Consider the following 20,591-nt stretch of genomic DNA (forward strand, 5'->3'; position numbering starts at 1 on the left):
AATCTTTATAACCTCCCTAAGAAATTAGTATTCACCTCTCAAAGATACATTAACTAAGTTTAGAAGTATTAACTAAGCAACCCGTTCAAGGGTACATTGCATTGAGCTGAAGAGCTGGGATTTGAACCTGGGACTTTCTGGTGCTCAAGTCCAGGCTCTTGAGCCGGGCCTCTGAGGGTACCGGAGCCTGAGCTGAAGAACCGTCAAGTGGAAAGCTGGGCAGAGAAGCTGGGGAGGCATTTCTTTGTTATAATCAGGAGAGGGTGGGGGCATCCTCTACCCTTTGGCCTGACCCTCTGAACCTGGGCAGAACTCCAGAGACTAGGATTATGACCAACCTCCTCATCCCATCTCTTTCTTCTTCCTTGGAAAGTGCAGACATTGCAGGTTACCCACCAGCCACCAGGCAAATAACCAATGGCCCCTGGCAAAGTCTCATCCAGAGATGTACCTGAGAAATACCTGAGCGTGCATGCGTTTGTGTGCGTGTGTATGTGTTTCAGGGGAACAGGGGCTATTCTGTTCTGAGGCTCACAGACATGGTCCATTAATAATTAGCTCTGCCATGGCTTGTAAATTTATTAGGAGAACCTGGTGTAATTAAAATTAGGGGGAGGGGGAGAGGCGTAGAGAGCCTTTGCTTCCTTCCCTTCTTTCAGAGATCCAGGCTGAACTACTGATGGGGATAATTAGCAGAGTCCAAACAGAGAAGGAATTAACGCTCCTGAAAAAGCTGTGATGAGGAGAGACAATGCTGGGCTAATTAGGGCCGCACCAAGCTTTATGACTGGGCATCCGCTTCCACCATCATTAGGGGATTCAGAGATAAAGTGGAGACTAATGTGGAGTGTTATAGCTAACAGAGCATTGGCATTAATTTAGCATTATTAGTATTATTTTGCCAGATGGTAACTGTACCTTTCTGCCTGATTGGTCAGAGCATGTGGCCGCTCTGAATATGGAGATCAAGGCTGAGCTGATGGGTGGAGGGGCAGACAGAGCAGAAAGATTCTTTTCCCTCTACCCCCCCCTTCCTGTTTATACCTGCAACTAGTGAGAGCAGAGGTGTGCCTGGGTCCTCGTGGAGCAAGGAAAACAGATCAGCAATAGAAAGAAGGGAGAGAAGAGGTAGTGTCATATACCTGGAGCATCCAGAGCTGAATGCTCTGTTCACCTCTACTTTCAAAGGCCCCTCTGATTTCAGTTCCTAAGTGTGGCCCAGTACTTCAGTCCTTAGAGACCTCTTTTCCTAAGCAGAACCAGCAGGAGTGCCACCTAGCTCAGTCAGGACTTTTTTTACCCTGCCTCCCCCACTCCAGACAGCCCTATACAGACCCTAAAGAAACCTAGCCTGATCTAGATGCCTCCATCTTAGTCCTAATTATTTGCAGCCACATGTTATATCCCCAACTCTGTGGACGGTATGTGGACTAAGTAACATTAGAACAGTTAGAAGAGAACACATCTCTTGTACAGAGTTTGGAGGGATAGCGCATTCTGGATCTACCATCCCTGCTCTTGAAGTTCCCACAATCAGAGGGAGAAGAGAACTTCTAGAACTGTAAATCCAAGGGCTCTATAACTCCTGGATACTGGACCCTTATTCTAGAATTCTAAAGCTCAAGATACACCATACAGTCAAATTATCATCACCATCAGATCTAAAGAATCGTGCATTGCACCTTTCCTCAAAGAAAGCCAAGTCTACAGAACTCCTTCCTTCTAGCAAGGAGTGAGGGAGCAACTGATTATTCCACTACGGAAACAGGACTTTTGTATTTTGATGAAATGTTGTGCATTTAATTTGCCATCACAAGCAGGAAAAATATTTTCTTTGCTGCAAAAGGCCAACTTCAAAGCCAGGTGGCCGCATCACAGAACATCTTCAGAGTCATTAGAGAAGTGAGCAACCATCACACACATCTCATGGCCATACGTAAGCTGGAGACTAAATTCCTGGCTGCCAGCCTGGGAGAGGCAGGGCAGCTCAGGTTTCCCACCAGTTTCCTGCATTTTCTGGAATACCTCTGAACCTCTGCTTACTACCTCAAATCCAGAACCCATGCTACCCACACCCAACACCATGCAACTGGGCCTATGGAAAAAGGTCGTTCACCTCCACAAGGCAAATGACACAAAGAAAGGTGAAGAACTGCCTGTCAGTGTCCTCTTGTTGGGGGGGCGGTGTGTTAAGGAGGAAAGCAGACCCTTTCACTTTAGAGTTTTTAAAGAAAAGGGGGAACTAACTACACAAACACCTTTACAGTTTGTGTAGAGGTGTTTCCAAGTCAGGGTCTGATGGCCTGAGATTTCTTGTGCAATTCCTAGCACAGACCCTGGCATATCAGAGGATCCCAGTAAATGATAGTACAGTCTGAATCTCAATTGTTGAATCTCAGGGTGTTACTAGAAATTCCATGAGCTAGAGACTTAGAGCAGGAGGAAGGCAGGAGAAAACATACAATGGTAAAGGGAACTGGGCATGCTCTAGCCACTTGCATTTTTCCTGAAACTGCAAATGAAAAGATCCAGCATTTCTCTGACTGGAGAATCTGGGCCCAGGCAATGGCTCTGGGATGCAGGGAGTAGGCTGGGAAGTGGGATACCTGGCAACCTGGTCCTGAACTCCACAGCATCTCCCCAGACCCCATGCTCACCTAAACCCCGAGATCCCAAAGCCACTCTCAACCACTTTCTTTCCTTTGCTATGATCAAGGGTCTCCTGCCTCCCCTATCCCTTTCAGCCCCGCAGCTTGGCCCCCCAGGCTTCCTCAGGCTTGTGACTCAGCAGCCAAAGTTCAAGTTCCCCAGGGCTGACAACTCAAACTCGCTTTCTGAAGCAGCCTGCAGGGAAGGCATACTGATTCATCTGCGCCCGCAGGCTCTCACTCCTCAGCCTTCTCTCACCGTTGGCCTGGCTGTCCAGGTACCTGTCATTTCAGACAACAGGGTGTCCCTCTGGAGTCAGAACACCAGTGCCTCCTGGTATCAGGATGTGCTATGCACATACATCCCCCACCGCCACAGCCTTTGCCCCCCTAGTATTTCTGTCTTAGACAGACAGGAGGGGCAGCCTCCATCCCAGGTAGAACTCGACAGGTGTGTTCTCACTTTGAATTATCCCCTTTAGGGTTTGAGGGATCAGGACCAGCATTAAGGGCCCCACTGGAGACGGATCATTGGAGGAAAGGATGGAAAGGAGCTGGGGAGGCAGGCAGGAAGAGACTCCCTGTCTTGGGCAAAATTGTGTGTCTGGTGGATATGGGGAGTTGGGTGGTGTCAGAGGTGATGGCACCAGAGAACCAAAGTCTAATAATACTTGCTGGGCCTAATCTGTTTTGAGATTCTTCAAGAGAGAGAAATCAACCTCTCCAATCTGCATCACTGTACCACCCTCTAAAAGTTCTTTATGTTTAACCCCAGTACCTTCTGCTGCAATAATCAACTCGTTGATTAAACATTGTCTGGGTGAGAGAAAGCCAGCAAGCAGCGCCCCCTACAAACCACACAGGGCTGAGGTGGGCTCCACTCCCCCAAGAATGGACACAAGCCTCCCGCACACACGAACCTCTCCTTGGCCCACTACCCTCCTCCTTCTCCTCTACCACCCAGCGGCCTTGTTTCTAACCCAGGACCTACCTATATCTCTGACCTTTAACCTCAAGTGAAAACAGAACCTTGGAACCTGCGGCCTCTGGGGAGTTTACCCCACCTGTACCTGCTTCCAGAACCGCTGCTCCAGTCCCCGGCTTCTGGTCCCAGGAGAAGCGTGTGGAGATAAAATTCTCGCCTCTCGCGGCCCCCCTCCTCCCTTTCCCGCGCCAGTGGTCATCCCTGCCTACCCTTAGGCCCAGAGCCACCGGGGTCAGGGTTGGGGGACAAGGAGGGGTGGCGTCTGTGGAGCCAAAGGAACCCCGGCGCCTCGGTCCCCGCAGGATCTCCCCACCCCCACTCCGCATTCTCTCGAGGCCTCGCACTGCCCTCAGCCCCTCCCCCCCCGGAGAGAACGCGACCCGACACTGCCTCCCGCCCAGGACCCTCCAGACGTCGGGATCCGGACAAAGAAGCCTGGCTGCAGCGGGCGAGCGTGGCCGCACGGCGCCGGTGCGGCAGGTAAATACTCGGGGCCGGCCGGCCCCCACGCTGCCCACCCTCCGCGGCTCCGGCCCCCAGGGCGCGACACGCCATTCCCGCTGTCGCTACTCCCGGGAGAAGCCGCCGCGGCGCGCCGGGCCCGGGCCCCGCGGGGCTTGGGCTCCGGACTCACCGGCTCCGGCGAGCTCGACTCGGCTCGGGCTCCCGCCTGGGCTCGGCGGCCGCCCGGGGCTGCGTCCGGCGCAGAGTCCGCGCCGTTCGGGCAGGAGGCGCCCGCTTGGCAAAGTGGGCGAGAGACACCGGCTCAGTCGCGCGCTGGCCCCGAGTCCGAGTGAGTCAGAGAGAGACCGAGGGAGCGAGTTATAGGGGCGGGGGTGGGGGGAGGATACCGCGACACCCTCCCCCACCCCGCCCCCCGCCCCCGCCCCCCGGAGGAGACGCAGAAAGCCTCTTGCAGCCGGAGAGACACCCGGACACAAAGACCTCATGCCAGCCGCAGACCCAAGTTTGTCCCTGAGAGACCAGGGGGCTCGGGCCGCGTTCCCCCGAGAGCACAGACAAACGGACAAACAGACCAACAGACGGACCCTGGCACCTCGACACCCCCGAAGAGATGAGTTTCTTCCTCAGCCGGGAAGTCCCTGGTCTCCTGCTCGCTCCACGGCCCCCTCCCCTGGCAGACAGCCCGCAGGACGAGCGGAGAGACGCGAGGGAAACTAAGGCCCCCAGAGGCGCCGCGTCCCGGGATCCCGGCTTTCCGCGGGGTCCCTGCAGAGTCACACGGGAGGGCGCAGGGGGATTCTCTCCCTCTTGTCCCCTTCGCGTCTCTCCGCTTGCCTTGCGGGCGATGGGCCAGGACACTGGCTGAGGCTGGTTCCGAATCCAGAACCCTGAGCCGGAGTTCTCTCTCCAGGTCCCGGGGCTCCCGAGGCCGGGGCTTGGGGCGGGGGGCAGAATAGCCAGGGCGAGAGTCCGGGAAGAAAGGGGGCCTCGAGTTTCCCGTTACCTGCGTCGGCTGCGCTCGGACTCCGCTCTGGGGGCTGTAGCTCGAAGCTCCGACAAGTCTCCACGTCCAGCCCGAGAGGGGGCGGCCGGGCCCGGCACAGCGAGGCCAGGACCGCGAGCGCCGCCCGGCACTGAGGCCCCCCGGCCCCCCACACCCCGCTCATGCCCCGGACACCCCGGCCCTCTGAGCAGCCGCCCGAACCCGCGCCGCGGCCGGACTAGGGCGGGGCAAGGCGGCCCCAAGAAGACCCTCCCCGCAGCGGCCCCCTCCGGCTCCGTTCGGCTTTTAATCACTTCCCCTCAGGGTCTCCGCCCCTCACGTGGCACCCCGCGGCAGCTGGTAAGTCTGGCGCCTCACGGCCGCCCCCTCTACACTCCGGGACCGGTCTGAGTCCTGGCGGGTTCGAGGCGGGGAGCCCGGTTGTCCCGCATCCTGAAGGGTGCAAGGCCAGCGAAAGAGCCTGGGATCTAGCTCCGCGTTCACTGCCTGGTGTGACCTTGGGCCTCTTTGAGCCTCAATGTCCCTCTCTGTAAAAGGGGTATAATGATTATGAGTGCTTCACGGGCTGCCTGGGGATATAAAGATAGTGTTTGTGAAAACACTGAGTGAATTGCCACATGCGAAATAAGTGGCAACGAAATAAATAAACCCATTACAGAAAGAAGGATGACCCAGCTGGGTGGGAGAACCATGGCCAAGGTTCCTGACGGGAGAAGTTATTCAGACTTGCCCCAAGTCCCAGCTTCGGAGACAGAAGACCCCAAAACTGCGGGGCTGTGCGAACTGCAAAAAGACTTTCTGAGCCCCGCAATCCTGCGGTCCTCGGTACCCGCACGTTGCTATGGCGACGGGAGGCAGCGGCCGTCTCTCTCCATGGCAACGGAAGGGGAAAGTTTCTAGCGAATAGGAATGGGGGCATTTCAAGAGGGCGCTCGGTTCCCGCCAGACCCACCTCCTCGCATATGTGCAACACCACTGGAGATAATGTATCTTGCTATTAAGCATAACAAGGGCTAGAGAGACCGAAAACTAAATGGGAGGATTGAGGCCAGACTTAAGGCAGAACTCCCCTCCAGGAACTGTGGCGTGAGGTCCAGAGGCAGGTTGGCTGAAGGGCTCCAAGGCGCCTCACTCAGCCCTGGAGATCTATGGACCGCCACCGGGCGCGGCCCTGCGGGGACCCTGTCACGGAAGTCGCACGTCCTCGGCTCCTCAGCGGCTGGGCCCCTTTCTGCGTGGGGCTCACCCAAAGCTCCAGGCTCGGGTCCCTTTGCCTTCCCAGAGCTGAGAAGGAAACTTTAGCTGGAGCCTCCTGAAGCCACAGAGCTGGTGTGTACCCAGGTGGCGGGTAGGGGAGAAGGGTCTTTCCTCCTAATTAACATGCTAATTGGAAGTGGCTTGGGCGGTGACACCTTCCGGAAGGAAGAGATTCGGAGCCCCAGCTCCCGGCTGTCTCCACCATGCGCCAACTGCACCAGCCGCGCTAGCTGGCTCTTGGACTTGAGATCCCTGGGCAGCTAGAAAACCCCGGTTAGAGAAGGTTACAGAGGGCCCAGCCGAGGCCTGAGAGGACCCTGGCCTAATCAGGCGGGTTTTCCTGTCTGGACACGCTCCCTGGCTCTGTCCACGGTGCTGAAGGCCTAGTTGGTGCAACCGTCGCGTTGGCACAGGGTTAGGGAAGGAAGGTGGGGGCAATTGCAGCTTTCACTCTGACCTCTGAAGCCTGCGATAGGAGAGGGCTAGGAACTCAGGCGGGAGAGGCAGAGAAGGCGAGATCCCAGCGACACTATACAATCCAGGCCGCCTTCCTGAGGGAGGTGCTCAATTGCTGTTCCAAGAACAGATGAGGCTGTGGAGTCTCCATTCGCCTCCCAGTGCTTCTAGAACCCACCTGAGGAGCCTGGAGTTCCTGTGACCCTCCCCTCCACCACCCGATGAAGAGCTTAGCACCTGGGAAAGACAGGTGCTCGGAGGCCCCTTGTTACACGCTCATTAGCAGTTTCCGAGGCGGCAGGTTTGTGTTTATATAAAATACAATGGAGAAGAACTGCTCTCTGCCCACGTTTATGGCAACTCTGTCACTCCTTGGCGATTTCTCCCTCCCCCTCTCGAGTTCCTGGGGAAATTCGCAGAACAAAGCGCCTTGTTTTGCCTTTGTAGAGAATGAAAAAACACAGGACCGTTCCAAGGGCCCAGGCCTGTGATGCAGGGAAATCAATATTTTGCTTACAGTGAGTGGGGGAATTTGCATCTAAACTGAGGGCAAAGGAGCCTGTTCGGAGCAGAGCAGGTGGCAGAAGCCGAGAATTAACAGATAATTTCTCATTGTTCCTGAGTTCAGCCTCCACACCCGGCAGGTGGTTCTGCAGCCTCTCTCGCGCCCCAGCAAAGGCTCCGGACCTGGCATTTCTCAACTGAACAAGGAGAAGGAGGTTCTGCTCTGTCAGGGCTGCAAGAAGGGGCTGGGGCTCCCAGGTCAATCAATAACTATTGAATTTGGAGTGCGTGAGTGTGTGTGAGAGAGACAGAGGGAAAGAAACAGAGACAGAGACAGAGACAAGAGACAGAGACAGAGAAGCAGAGGATGAGACAGAGACATATAGACAGATGTAGGAGATGCAGAGAACAGAGAGAGACGGAGGGACTGACACACATATAAATGGACACTCATTGAGAAAGAGAGATAAAAGAGAAATATTTTTTTTCTTACATTAAGAAAAAGCTCCACGTTAGTTGTCGTCTTCATGCCCTCTCCCCCCAGGTTAGTTGCTGATACCTGTGGTCACATAACCAGCCACAAAGTAGGAAAAAAACCTTCATGTAAAGACAGGAACTTTTCCTCTCTAGAACCCCTTTCCCCTACAGGCCACTCCCAAAACACATCTATGCTTCTTTCCATATGAAAAGACCAAATTCAGACTCCAGGGTCACACTCAGACCCAGGGAGGAAAGGAGAGAAAAGAAGTGGAATTTTTGCCCCTCACACTGTCTCTTAGAGAAAGACCATTCTGAGTTGCGGTTTAGGGGTGGGGAGGAGAAAAGGAGGAGCAGAGACAGTCAGCATGGCATAGTGGCAAACAAGGACACTGGGCAGGGCACCAGGAGGCTGGGTTCCAGGACTGGTGCACCAAACCAGCCGTGGGGCAGTCACATCCCATGTCAGGACATCAGTTTCCTTATCTGCAAGATGATGAAGTTGGATGAGGAGCTCTTTGAGCCTCCTTCCAGCAACAACTCTCTAGGATTTTACATGAGGGAAAAGGAAGAGGCTGAGTGGGGATAGGAAGGAGGGAGGCAACTGAAGAGTGGTTTTTCCTGGCTCTGGAGAAGAGAGTGGTGCTGCAGTTGTCCACACTCACTTTGGGCTTCCCCTCCTCCGTTGCCCTCATCTCACCTACAGCCACGACTGGGGCATCCTGAGTCTGGGGTCTCCCAGGCCATACTGCTCGGAAGCAGAGAGGGGGATTGGAGGTGGAGTGGGAGGCAGAATGAGAGGAGGTTTGAGGCAGAAACCAGAGGCCTCCCACTCCTTTGCCCTCCTCTCCTCAGAAATAGCCAAAGTGCACATCCCCTGCCCCTCACCCCAAATCTCTAAGGCAGTGGCCTGACTTCCCTTGGACAGGTTCCCACCCTGTTTTTAGCAGCAGTGTCCTGTTGAGTTATGCTACAAATAAAATAAATTAAAACAAAAATAATAATTTCTAAAAAAATTAAACCTCAGTAGGAAATTGCTAATGCTGTAGGCGGGAAGAATGAGTTCCTTTGACATGAGCCGATGTGTCATATTGTCTTTCCATCTCAATGCAATTTCTAAATAAGGAGCCCTTTCCCCATTCCCTCCTCCCCTCCAAGTCCCCAGCAGAGATGTGAAGGGAGCAGTCTGATGTTCATAGCTGAATTGTCTGATGTGCAGGGAGAGACACAGAGAAATAGACACAAGGGGACCCACTGCTTTGCCAAGAGGACTGGAGCCAAGAGGGCTCTGATCCAACTTTGAGGGCCTCTGAACTCTTCTCCCCACCTCCTCCATCTCCTGCTTACTGAGGTGTGTGGCCACTTTCTGCAAAGGTTTTAAATTTACTCTAGGAAAACAGATTTCAGTTGAACCTGTTCTACTGCTGGTGGAGAATTAAGTTGATGTCCTACATTGGGGAGTGGGAGTAACTTTACACCATTATTTGGAACAAACTCTGCTATGGAATCCCCATGGGGTTTCTGCCAGAACAGCTTTATCACTATTTCCAGCAGATGTCATCCTCTGCCCCCCATCTCCCGTACCAACATAGCAACTCTAACCAAAGCTGGGTGACTTCTGCAAACCATGCCATTCCAAGTCATCATAAGAGTTTTCAGGAATCCCTCCTTACCTGAAAAGATGCAGAAGACATTGCAGAGCCCTGAGTCAATGACCAGGTGTTTTGGGGAGTCCAGTCTTGCTTTTTTTATAGAAAAGATTCTCAACAATTCAAACCTCCTGAGCAAAGGGTATATTTGCCTCTTTCTCATTTATTCCCTATTTCAGAGGTCTCGTCTCTGTTCTGTGCTCTCTGCTCAAGCATACAGTGTTCCAGATCAGATTTGGGAAGACTGGGCAGGGTTTGCTACTTCCAGCAGGCTGGGGACTGGGGAAGCACAGACAGTTTCAAGGTCAGAAGGCAACGTCATCTCTGAAACAATGTTAGAGCTGGACCTAACCATGGTGGATCCAGGGCTCTCTCTGCATTATTTGAGATGTGAGAATGATATTGGAGGGGAAGGCCTAGGAAGCAAGCCAAGTGTGCTCCTCTTCACACCGACCTTGTACTGAAGAAAGAGCACAGATTTGGGAGTCAGACAGACCTGTGTTCAAATCCTGGCTCTATCACTTACAAACTGTATCACTTTAGGCACTGTACTTTAGCTCTCTGAACCTCAACTTCGTCATCTGTAAAATGGGACATACCAGACCTGCTTTATAAAGTACAAGGATTATATGAGTTAGGTTAAATGCCTAATATACTGTGACTGATTCATGGCAGGTGTTAAAACAACAGGCAGTTCCTACCCTCTTTCTTCCATCTCTCAGATCATAGAGGGACATCTAGCAGGCAGGCACACTATTCAGAGGTTAACCCATACTCTTCCATCAAGTAAGTTCCTGAAGACTGCCAAGAGGGAATTTCCCTCATTTAATCCTATAACAATCCCAAGAGGCAGAATGGGTGGATGCTAATAGTCCATTTGGGAAATGAAGAAATTAAGGGACTGGTCTTCAGTCACACAGGCTAGGAAGTGGCAGAGAACTGGAATCTAGGCCTTCTGATCCCTGGTTCCCTTTCCTTCTACTGGGGAGGATGGTGAGGGTGTGAATAATTTTTATTCTTTTACAAAAAAGATTATATTTAAAAATTGACTTTATGATAAATAAAAAATATTTGGAAATAAATTACAGAGCAGTGTTTACTCCTGTGTCTCTTTGCAAAGCTCTTGGCCCTCTGACCTGAACCATTCCAATTGCTTCTTGGACCCAACTGCTGGTTAGAGGAAAGATAGTGTCACTGATAAAACACAGGGCTGGGGCCAGGGAACTTCACAGCTCAGGATGTGCTTGGCTGCTTCACTCTTGACAGAGAGAGGATTCCTCAGAGGGCAGCTTGGGGAGTCTCTGCTGCATCTGGGTTGTGTCCCACGGTCAGAGCCCAGCTTCCAGGAAAGGGCCAAGCCAAGATTCTCGTAACACCAGGACCCCAAAGACTGGAATTCTCCCCAAGGAGCCTGGAGAGAGTTTGCAGTCTCAGGACTCTGGCTGTTCCACTAATGAAAAGAAACCAGATAAAATGCCAAAACTAATTAAAGTGACAAATCCAAAAAGGCCCTGTGAAAACTAGGAAGTCTCAATCCTTGATTTCAACAGAACCCAAGCAGGAAGAATCAACGGAGCATGCTTTGGGTCAGAGGCCTACAACACTCTGTGGAATTGAGGGGCTGGAGCCCCTGCAGAAAACAAATTTGTTCCCCAAATTTTAGCCTCCATCTACTCAGTAGAATAAAAATCCTTCTCCATCCCAGCCCCCATGCTTTATCTACATTTCTGCTGTCAACTAGGGGTAGAGCAAATGGTTTTAGTGAGTCAGCCCCCAACGTTTATTAATTCTCTCATACATTTGTAAAGCGTGGTACAGTTTACACAACACTCTCACATATGTTATCTCATTTCATACTCACAACAACCCTGAGAAGTGGATATTATTATCCTCATTTCACTGGTGAGGTCTCAGAGAGGCTAAAAATAACTGACTTGGGGTTATAGCTAGCAAATGGCAGAGCCAAAACTTGAGTCTGTCTTTTCACATCGTCCATTCTTTCATTCATTCAGCATTTATTGAGGTCCTACTAAGGCCCAGTTCTGTCCCAGGCACGTGAGACACAGTGCTATATTTATTTATTATTTCCTATACACACTGGCCTTCAATCGCAGACACGTGCAGAGAACTAAACACGTAGGCTCCGTCCCGGGGGAGCACACACAATCGGTTGTGGAGAGAAGCCACACATGAAATTGGTTTAAAATGAGTTCTTTGACCTCTTTGCTGTGGAGTTGCCCACACCCACATTGACTGTGAAATTTTCTTCTGTGACATGATTCTCCCTGGATTTCCCTCCCTTACTAATTCTCTCACTGTCTCCTCTTCCTCCTCCCAGCTCTTCTATTTTCTCCAGGGTTCGGCTCTCATCCTTCTTTCTGTCTCTGCACATTCTCCCTGAGTGATCTTATCCACTCCTAGGGCTTCAAATACTAAATAATACTGACATCAATAGTAATACCACTAAACATTCACTGAGCACTTACTCTCTTCCAGGGTCTACGCTGCTTGCTTAATATAGATTATATCGTTACATTCTCAGACGACCTAGTTATTGCCCAGTTGACAGGTATCAAGTGATCAAGCCAGAATGTGAACCCAGGCAGTCTCACTCCTGAGCCCAGACTCTAACCCCAGATTCTGTATCTCTGGCTCCTCTGTCTTTCCTTGGTTCCACCTGTGCATTTCTAAATCCCTGTTCTGAACACTTTTACCCCAGACATCCTGAATCCAATTCATCCAAGTCAGAATTCATATTTTCCTTCACAAACCCGCTCCACCTCTTTAAAGAAGGACGCAACTAAACCAAACCAAACCAAAAATCTCAGAGCCCTCCTTGGTTCTTCCCTCTCCCTTATCCACCCATATTCAGTTTGTCACTGAATCCTCTTACTCATCTCTAAAATGTTTGAAACTCTGTCCTCCTCACCACTGTCACTGCCCTAGCTCAGGCACCCAACATCCCTCTTCTGGATCACGGCAGTCACCTTATGGGATAGTATGATTATGTCACCCTCTTGCTTAAGGATGGGCCTTAAGCAAGGGCCTTCAGGATGAGGTTGCCACTCTCTAGCAGGGCATACAAGGACCTTCCAGACCTGGCCTCCATCCACTCATCTAGCCTCTTCTCCAGACAGTCCTGGTATCCCTGTAGGCTGCCTGTGCTGAGGTCACAGAGGGGTAATTCCTGTCTCTCATCCTCACACCCCAGCCACCCTTCTCTGCTCTTGCTGTTCATTCCTGCAGTTCCTCTTCTCCTCCACCTGTGCCCTCTCTTGTTTCTGGAACTTTGCAATTGCTTGTCCATCTGCCCTGAACACCCTTCCTCTTTTCCTCATCACCCAGCTGGTTCCTACAAGACATTATGGGGCATAGAGGTTAAGAATGTGGGCTTGGGAGCCAGGCTGCCTGGGTTCAAATCTTAGATCTGCCATGTAGTAGCTATGCGACCTTGGGCACGTTACTAAACCTCTCTGTGCCTCAGTTTTCTTGTCCATAAAATGGAGATGATAATAGTAGTAGCTCTCTCATCAGTTTACTGAGAGGTTTAAATGAGTTGACACACATGGAGCAATCAGAACAGCTCCTTCTCTGACTGCCACAGCTGTTGCAGATGTCCCCTTTCTTGTCAGCCCATTGCACCCACTGCTTACCTTAGTCACAGAGTTTAGCAACAGCATGCTGTTGACTGTTGCTAGACTGAGATTCTTGAGCTGCGTCTGTATTTTATGCATCTTTACGCCCTCAGTGCCTCACACCTAGTCCACATTCAGTGAATGTCTATTGCTTTGAAAAGAGGTAGATGTGTGAATGTAATATAGTGCAAAGTGAGTGTGTGAGAGCTGGAAGAATCCCAGAGTAGAGTTAAATGGCCCAAATCAGGGAAGGCTTCCTGGGGGAGTAGAGTTTTGAGTTTTTTAGGCAGGTGAGTCTGGAAGCAATGGGAGAACATGTTCATTCCAGGCTGCAGGAACAGCCTGTGGCAAGGCTTTCAGGCAAAAATAAGCAGGAGTGAGCAGATTTTCTCGGCTGGAGCACAGACGAGGAGCAAGGTGAAAAAGAGGACCATCAGCCCTCATGCATCCCGATACCCACAGCTCCGACACTCGGTCTTACTCAGCTGGATTTGTATGGAGAGGCCACATTGCTGCAGTCAGTCAGAAGGCAAGCAGAGAAAGACTCAATCCCTGCCCTCAAGGAGATTATGATGAAGCTACAGGAAGCTAGAGGAATCAGCTCCAAACTCCTCTGTGAACACACCAGAGTTTGGGTCATGAAAAGTTTCTTTATGAGAAATTGCTCATTTTTCTCAAGTGTCAAGCCATCGCTGTGAAGCAAGTGTGTGTCTGCTGGGGCAGCTGACTGTTTTCCAGGATAAATTTCTGATAATAACACAGAGTCATTACTGTGCAATTAGCGCTGCTAATGGGGAATGCAAAGTTCCCTTCCCACTCCTTCCCTCCCTCCCCGCCTCCTTACCTCTCTCTGCTCTTTCTCACCCCTGCACACACATTCTTCTCTGACCTCTCCCTCCCAACCACCGAGCTGGCTGTGGGAGAAGAGAGGGCCCAGGGTGGGGCTGTCAGAGACTGGACTTTTACTCTCAGGCCTCCCAAATTAGCAAAATGCCCACGGAGCTGGGAGGAGGCAGAGAACAAAGGGGTGAGGACGAAGGGGAGGGAGAGGTTGGCCTCAGATGAGAACATCTGTAAAGTTAAAAGGGAGGCGCCTGGTAGCCTTTGGGGGCAATTTGCCCTTCAGGGTATGTAGCTGAGATCTGCCACCCTAGGGACCCTGTCTAATGCACTGGTAATAGAGGATTTGCCCCAGCGGTGAGGAGAGAGCCCAATGCCGAGGCCAGGCAATGGGGCTGTACGTGGGTGATGCTGTGTTTAGGAACACACAACATCACAGATGCTGGTAGGAACAGCAGCAAAGCTTGATGGGAGCGTATTTTGTTTCATTCTGAGTAATTATTACCCCTACACACACACACATGCATGCACGTGCACACATGCATACACACACACTCAGACACATAGACATACATGCAGAGGCCACATTCAGACACACGCCCCCAGGGGGATTTTTCAGCCATGCTCCTGAAAGCACCTGACAGATTCTCTGACAGGCTCTCCCTCCGGAGGCTGTTGAGTTTTTTGGAAATCTCAGCAATCTTTGTAGGATGGAGATGGGCAAGTTCTGAAACTGCTGAGAAAATTGTGGAGAGGAGACCCAGAGCTCATTGAGGCCTCTGTTCCTGCGTGGGCTTCTTTGCATTGTGTTGGAGAGTCGCCCACCGACCTGACTGGCAGACATCAAGGAGGCTGATGGAGCCCAACCCCACTGCCCAGGGGAAGAGGGTGGGCAGAAGAGGAGAGGAGAACCAGGAAGGAGGAGGAAAGTGGTTAAGCCTATGGTTTCAGGAGGAGGAATCAGGGGCAGGAGGTTGCTGAAGTGGGGCTTGGATGCAGAGGAAACTTCCAGATAGAGCAGGTATGGGGGTAGCAGCCAGGCCACGGCTCCACAGCTCAGGGAAGTCACAGAGAGCGAGTGTGAGTGCCTCCAGCCATAGCAGGAGATGGATTGGATGGCCTGGCTTGTCTCATATCCAATTCTTTATGATTCTTGTGCATGAAAATTGCCAAAAACCAATTGCTTTCCTCACAGCTGTACTCACCTGGGGTGGGGAGAGAGGTGGGGAGAGTGGCGGGGGCTTTTCATTATTCATTGGATTAAATTGTTAGAGCCAAACAAACAAAAAAGGGAAGTCAGTCGCTTTCTCCAAAAGCCATTCTGATTGTCCACCGAGCTGGTGAGTGAGAGGTTGTCCTGGAGGCACCCGGTGGCTTCACGCTCCCTTCAGGTTTGTGAGCGGAACTCAGGCAATGCTTTCCTCAGTCCCCTCTCGCTCCCTCTAACCCTGCTCAGGCAGCTCCTTAGCCAAGACAGCATCTCCCATGCACCTCCCTCCATCTGACTGCCCTCTCATTCCCCCACAAGACCCAGAGATGCAAATATTCAGACTTTCCTCACTTTGAGCGTCTTCTTTGGGGGGAGGGTCCCATCTTCCTACTCTGGGTTAGACCCCCTAGAGCCATTTATTTCTGCTGTCCTAACTGCCCTCAGACTTATGGTAATTATATATCTACTGATCTGTCTCCTAGACCAGATGGGACTAGACCATGGGCACTGGGAGGGCAAGTTCTCTCTCTGTTTTGTTCACTCTGCTATTCGCAGCCCTTGCTTAGTTTCTGTTACATAGGTGATAATCCGTTTTAATTGGATGAATTAACTGAGATAGGAGTTTTAAAATTGATGGAGACAGGGGAATTGTTTTTAATTTGATCAATTCCTCCTTGCCAGGGAGGGAAAGAATAACCACAAAGTGTCTAAAGGCAAACAGAAGGTTTGTGGACCATGGAATGGGAGAAGGTCATGTCCTCAAACTAAAATTCCCCAAATCAGCCAAATGGTGAGAACAACTGCTTTGAAGATCTATCAGGTAAAGCTGTGAGATCTTCCCAAGGGCCCAGTGGCATGGACCAGAGCCCCAGGGTGACCCTCCAGGGAGGCCTCAGTCTTCCTTCTCTAATCTCCCTGGCACTGATGCTCGGTGCCTCCAGGGATGCAGCTCAGGGCAGGTGCTGCCTGATTGGCTCCACACCCTGGAAATCCTCTTCCTTGAACCAGGCACCTCATATCTTCCCCTCGGTTTCCCCAGGAGCTGTTGCTGATTCCTTCTGCCACCTCCATGTTCTGCTTCCAGGGGTAGCTGCTCCATCCCTAACGTCCCTCCCAAGTGAAGACAAAATCCTCTTCCTCAGTGTGCAATGACAGGCTGGCAATTTGAAAAAGAACCTTAAGAACTACTGAGGAAGGAATTACAGATCACGTTAAAAAAATTTGGATAGTCAGATTCCCAAAGCACAGCCTCTGATTGGAGAGTCACCACACTCAAGCCAGACAGAGCAGGTGCACGTCACAGGTGCCTCCCCGAGGTCTGGTAAGGTTGAGCCAGTAGGGTGGGGCTAGAGCTGGGTTCTCAGAGGTCACCAACTAAATGGCAGGAATGAGAGGCTCCTGACATTCACCGTAAGCTCTGCAGCAGCAGCCTTTGGTAGCTTGTGCAATATCAGAGAGATCAAAGCTAAAGGCCGCCAGGACCAGAGGTGAGAGCTGAGGTCCCAGCTGCAGACCCGGAATGTCAGAGGCTAGCAGGGATGGCATCAACACGAAGCAGGCCAGGTCCCAGGACAAGCGCCACAAACACTTGTGAATGGTCACAACTTGCCTTTATGGGGTGGTGTGCTGGGTGGTTGAGTGGCTTGAGCAAGATTAAAGAATTTGGGGCACAGCAGAAACCTTCCTTTCCTTTTAGCCACTGCCAGTCTTCAAATGAGCTAGTCAAAACACATTGACATCTCTGATAAAAGCATGAAATAAAACCCAAGTAAACTGTCACCCAGAGTTGAATGACCCTCATTTTCAGCCTAAGACGATTGTCAATGGGTAAGATCCAGCAGAATTGAAGAGCGTGGGCCTTGGAGTTAGTCAGAGATGGATATAAATCCTGCGAGTCTGATTAGTCTGGTGTATGTAACCCCCATTTTCCATTTCTTCATCAATAAAAGGGAATAATACAGTTACCTGTTTGAGTTGTCAGAAGGATTAAATGTGGTAACACCTGAAAAAGACCTAGCATGTAGTATATAGCCGTTAAATGATAGCTCTATTATTATTATTTGGACTTGGTAAGTGATTACTGCGTGACCTCAAATACAAGGGGATGGCCTTGATAAAGTCCCCTATTACAGGCCCCCAATTGAACCCCTTGACCACAAGACAACAGTCATGTGCCCACAACAGAAATTGTCCTCAGCTCTAGCAGGAGTGATCTGCCCCCAGGAAAGGTAGGCAGGTGTCTTTGCTGGCCTGGAAATCTTCAGTTGGCCGCTTTCCCTTAACGCTGAAATGGGCACTAGTGGAGGAGGGGGCTGCCCGTTAAATTGAGCCATTTAGACATAAATTATGAATCAGTGACCTTTCCTAGCTTAATTAATCCCACTGCTGGGTGGTCTGGGCTCTGGTGCTAGGCCCCCGGGAGCAAATTCTGCTCACAGTCAGCAAAGCTTAGGGCCTGGAGCTTCTGCTTTCATCCACTCTGGTCCGTGTGGCTATTGCCGTGGCAGGAAAATTCTCTTACTGTGATAAAGGTCGCGCCCTAGATCAGGGGCTGGCCCCCTTTGGGCTCTTCTAATCCCTTTGACCTTTGCAGAATCACCTTATCCTTCTTTTAAGCTTGAAATCATTGACAGCTCATTTTTTTAAAAAATTGAACCTGAGTGTTATTAATAAAGCTGCCATACTTTAGTAGATCTGTGGTTTCTTGAACTGATACATAGAAACAAACACATTCAGACAAAAAGTGCACAAGACACTCCATGAAGGGGTGACCCTCTGGGGCCTGAGGGGGATTCTTTTAGTTTGCAGCCTCAAGAGGGGAGAAACCAAGAGGTTGACATTTTTTTAATAGAAATATTCACACATATACAAAAGTAGAGAGAGTAAAATGAAATCCCATGTACCTATCACCTGGCTTCAAAAATTATTAGTGTTCTCCAATCTTGTTTCATCTCTTCTTCATCCTTTTACTTTCCTAAAGTATTTTAAAGCAAATTCCAGACATTATATCATTTCACCTGTCAGTTCTTCTGCATACACTTCCAACAGATAAAAGCTTTAAATACATATATATATATATACGACCTTACATATTTATCACCCCTAATAAAACTAACAAAATAATAATTCTCTAATATTTCCCAGTTCATATTCAAATTACCTAGTTGTCTGAGAAATGTCTTTTTACAGTTGTATTATTTCAATTAGGAACCAAAGTGGTTGATTTTTAATAGTAACATCTAGCTTTCTCTAACCAAAGTTGGTGGCCCAATGGAATGATCTAGACAGCAGCCAGACATGGTCAATCATTAGTGTAGGGTGGGGATGGGGACATGGGGAAAAATCCACACTTTCCAGAGATAAGGCCTGAGTTGCAGGAAATCATTTTAAGCTTGGGCTTTTGGGGACTGTGCCTTAGAGCCTTGGGAACAGAGATATCCTTTGGCGTAGTATAACAGCCACCCTCTGAGATAGATCATAAGTGTATGATCACTACAAAACTGGGCTTGGAGTTTTGCCAGAGCCTTTGTGCTGCCCCTGTCTCAGAAGTTGTGGCTGTCTCTTCCATTCATGGGTTTAAGGAACAGTTACCGGGTACCTGTTCTCAGCTGAGGGGTGGGGGAGTAGAGAGAAGAAGCAGACACAGGCCAGATGCTACAGAAGCTTGCCACAAGATAATGTCTTAAGCCCCTTGTCAAGTGTGTGCAAAGAGCTGCAGAAGCCAGAGGAGGGAGACACTGAGTCTGCTGGGAGTCAGAGAAGGCTTCCAGAAGAGGTCACATTTGGAACTGATTCTGGAGGTATTGGAGTTTCTGAAGGGACCAATGACTCAAATCTCCAGATTTGAAACCAGAAACAGACACGGAAATCAGGGAGAAATCAAATATCTGCTTTATTACAGGTGAAGCTGAATTGGAGAAAACAGCTTCAATGCCAGGCCCAAAGGGGGTCCCTGCTCTTCATCCTGAGAAATTTTAAATTAAATGCAGTGGCGAAGCATGGAGGATGCAGACAACAGAGTGCAACATTAAAGAAATACCAGAGAGTTTGTGAAATGTTACTGTGAACAGGTCAGAGCTTATTTAGAGTGGACCCTGGAGAGCGACACTGAGAAGTTTGTGTTACATGGCATGGGCCAGGAGATGCTGTGGATCAGTTCAGGGAGGTCCCACACATGAAGAGAGAGGAAAACTTCCTGTCCAGTCTGTAGCCTTCTTACCTAGGGACCCTGCCCAAATATTTCAATCATTTTATGTCTCTCACGTGCTTTTCTTCAGGAAATCCTCTCTTCCATCATTTCTTGTTCTCCATGTCAACCTCCGCAGACCTGCCCACCCACACGGACACTCCAAGACCCACAACAGAGTCCCCAACACTTCACACAGGCCCTTCCACATTACCTAAACACTTGTTGCCAATGCTAAGTCATCTCTTGTGGACTTCTGGCTGGCTGTTTCTGCCTTTGGTTTCTTTTGTATCCCCACAATACTTACCATAAGTGCTTACTCTTGGTAAGAGCCTGTTTCATAAATTAATTCATTCAGCTAATGATCAAACCACCAACTAAGCACAGGAGATACAGTACTGAGAAGAAACAAACTCCTTGCCCTGTGAAGCTTATAACCTGATGGAGGAGGTGGATGATGCACAAGTAAACAAGTATATATCATGTTAGGTAGCAAGAAGTGCCAAGAAGGAAAATTAAGAGAGATAAAGAAGATGGAAAGTAACAGGTGATGCCTTTATTGGTAGGGTGTTCAGAAAAACTTTTCTGAGGAGATGATATTTGACCAGAGTAAAGTAAGGAAGTGAGACATTTGAATTATCCAGGGGAAGTAAATTCCAGATAAAGAGAAGAGCATGTGCAAAGGCCACAAGGTGAGAATGCGCTTAACATATTCAAGGAACATCAGGAAGGCCAATGTGGCTGGAGCCGAGTGAGAGAAGAGAAGAGGAGTAGGAGGCAAAGTCAGAGAGTTTGTGTAGGCTGTGCTGTCCAACATAGTAGGCACTAGCCACATGTGGCTATTTAAATTTAAATTAATTAAAATGGAATAAAATTTAAAATTCAGTTTCTCAGCTGCTGCAGCCACATTTCAGATGCTCAATAGCCACATGTGGCTTGTGGCTACCATATCAGACAGCACACATATAGAACATCTCCATCACTGCAGAAAGCTCTATTGGACAGAGCTGATGTAAAGCCTCCTGGACCTCAGTGAGGATATAGGATTTCATTCTAAGAATGATGGGAAGCTCTAGGAGGTTTTGGGCAAGAGTATTCATGGTCTGATTTACATTTTAAAGGATCATTCTGACTGCGTGGAGAATAGGATGTAGAGGGCAAGTGTGGAAGTGGAGAGACCAGTTAGGAGACTGCTGCGATAATCCAAGGGAGACGTGATGGTGGTCTGGACCAGGATGGTCGTGGTGGAGGGGGTGAGACTTAGTTGGATTTTGGA

General features: G+C 50.1%; 1 protein-coding gene across 3 annotated transcripts in view; it reads right to left on the bottom strand.

Moving 5' to 3' along the window:
• SYT6 (synaptotagmin 6) overlaps window positions 1–5,264 on the bottom strand; it is a 58,469-nt gene extending 53,205 nt beyond the window's left edge. For all 3 annotated transcript variants that reach the window (XM_058537217.1, XM_058537218.1, XM_058537220.1), the window contains exon 1: window positions 5,102–5,264. In XM_058537217.1, the coding sequence (XP_058393200.1) occupies window positions 5,102–5,264 (163 nt within the window). The remainder of the gene's footprint in view (window positions 1–5,101) is intronic.
• Between the last annotated feature and the right edge of the window lie 15,327 nt (window positions 5,265–20,591).

This window comes from Diceros bicornis, chromosome 4, assembly GCF_020826845.1.
Source record: "Diceros bicornis minor isolate mBicDic1 chromosome 4, mDicBic1.mat.cur, whole genome shotgun sequence".
Classification (NCBI taxonomy): domain Eukaryota; kingdom Metazoa; phylum Chordata; class Mammalia; order Perissodactyla; family Rhinocerotidae; genus Diceros; species Diceros bicornis.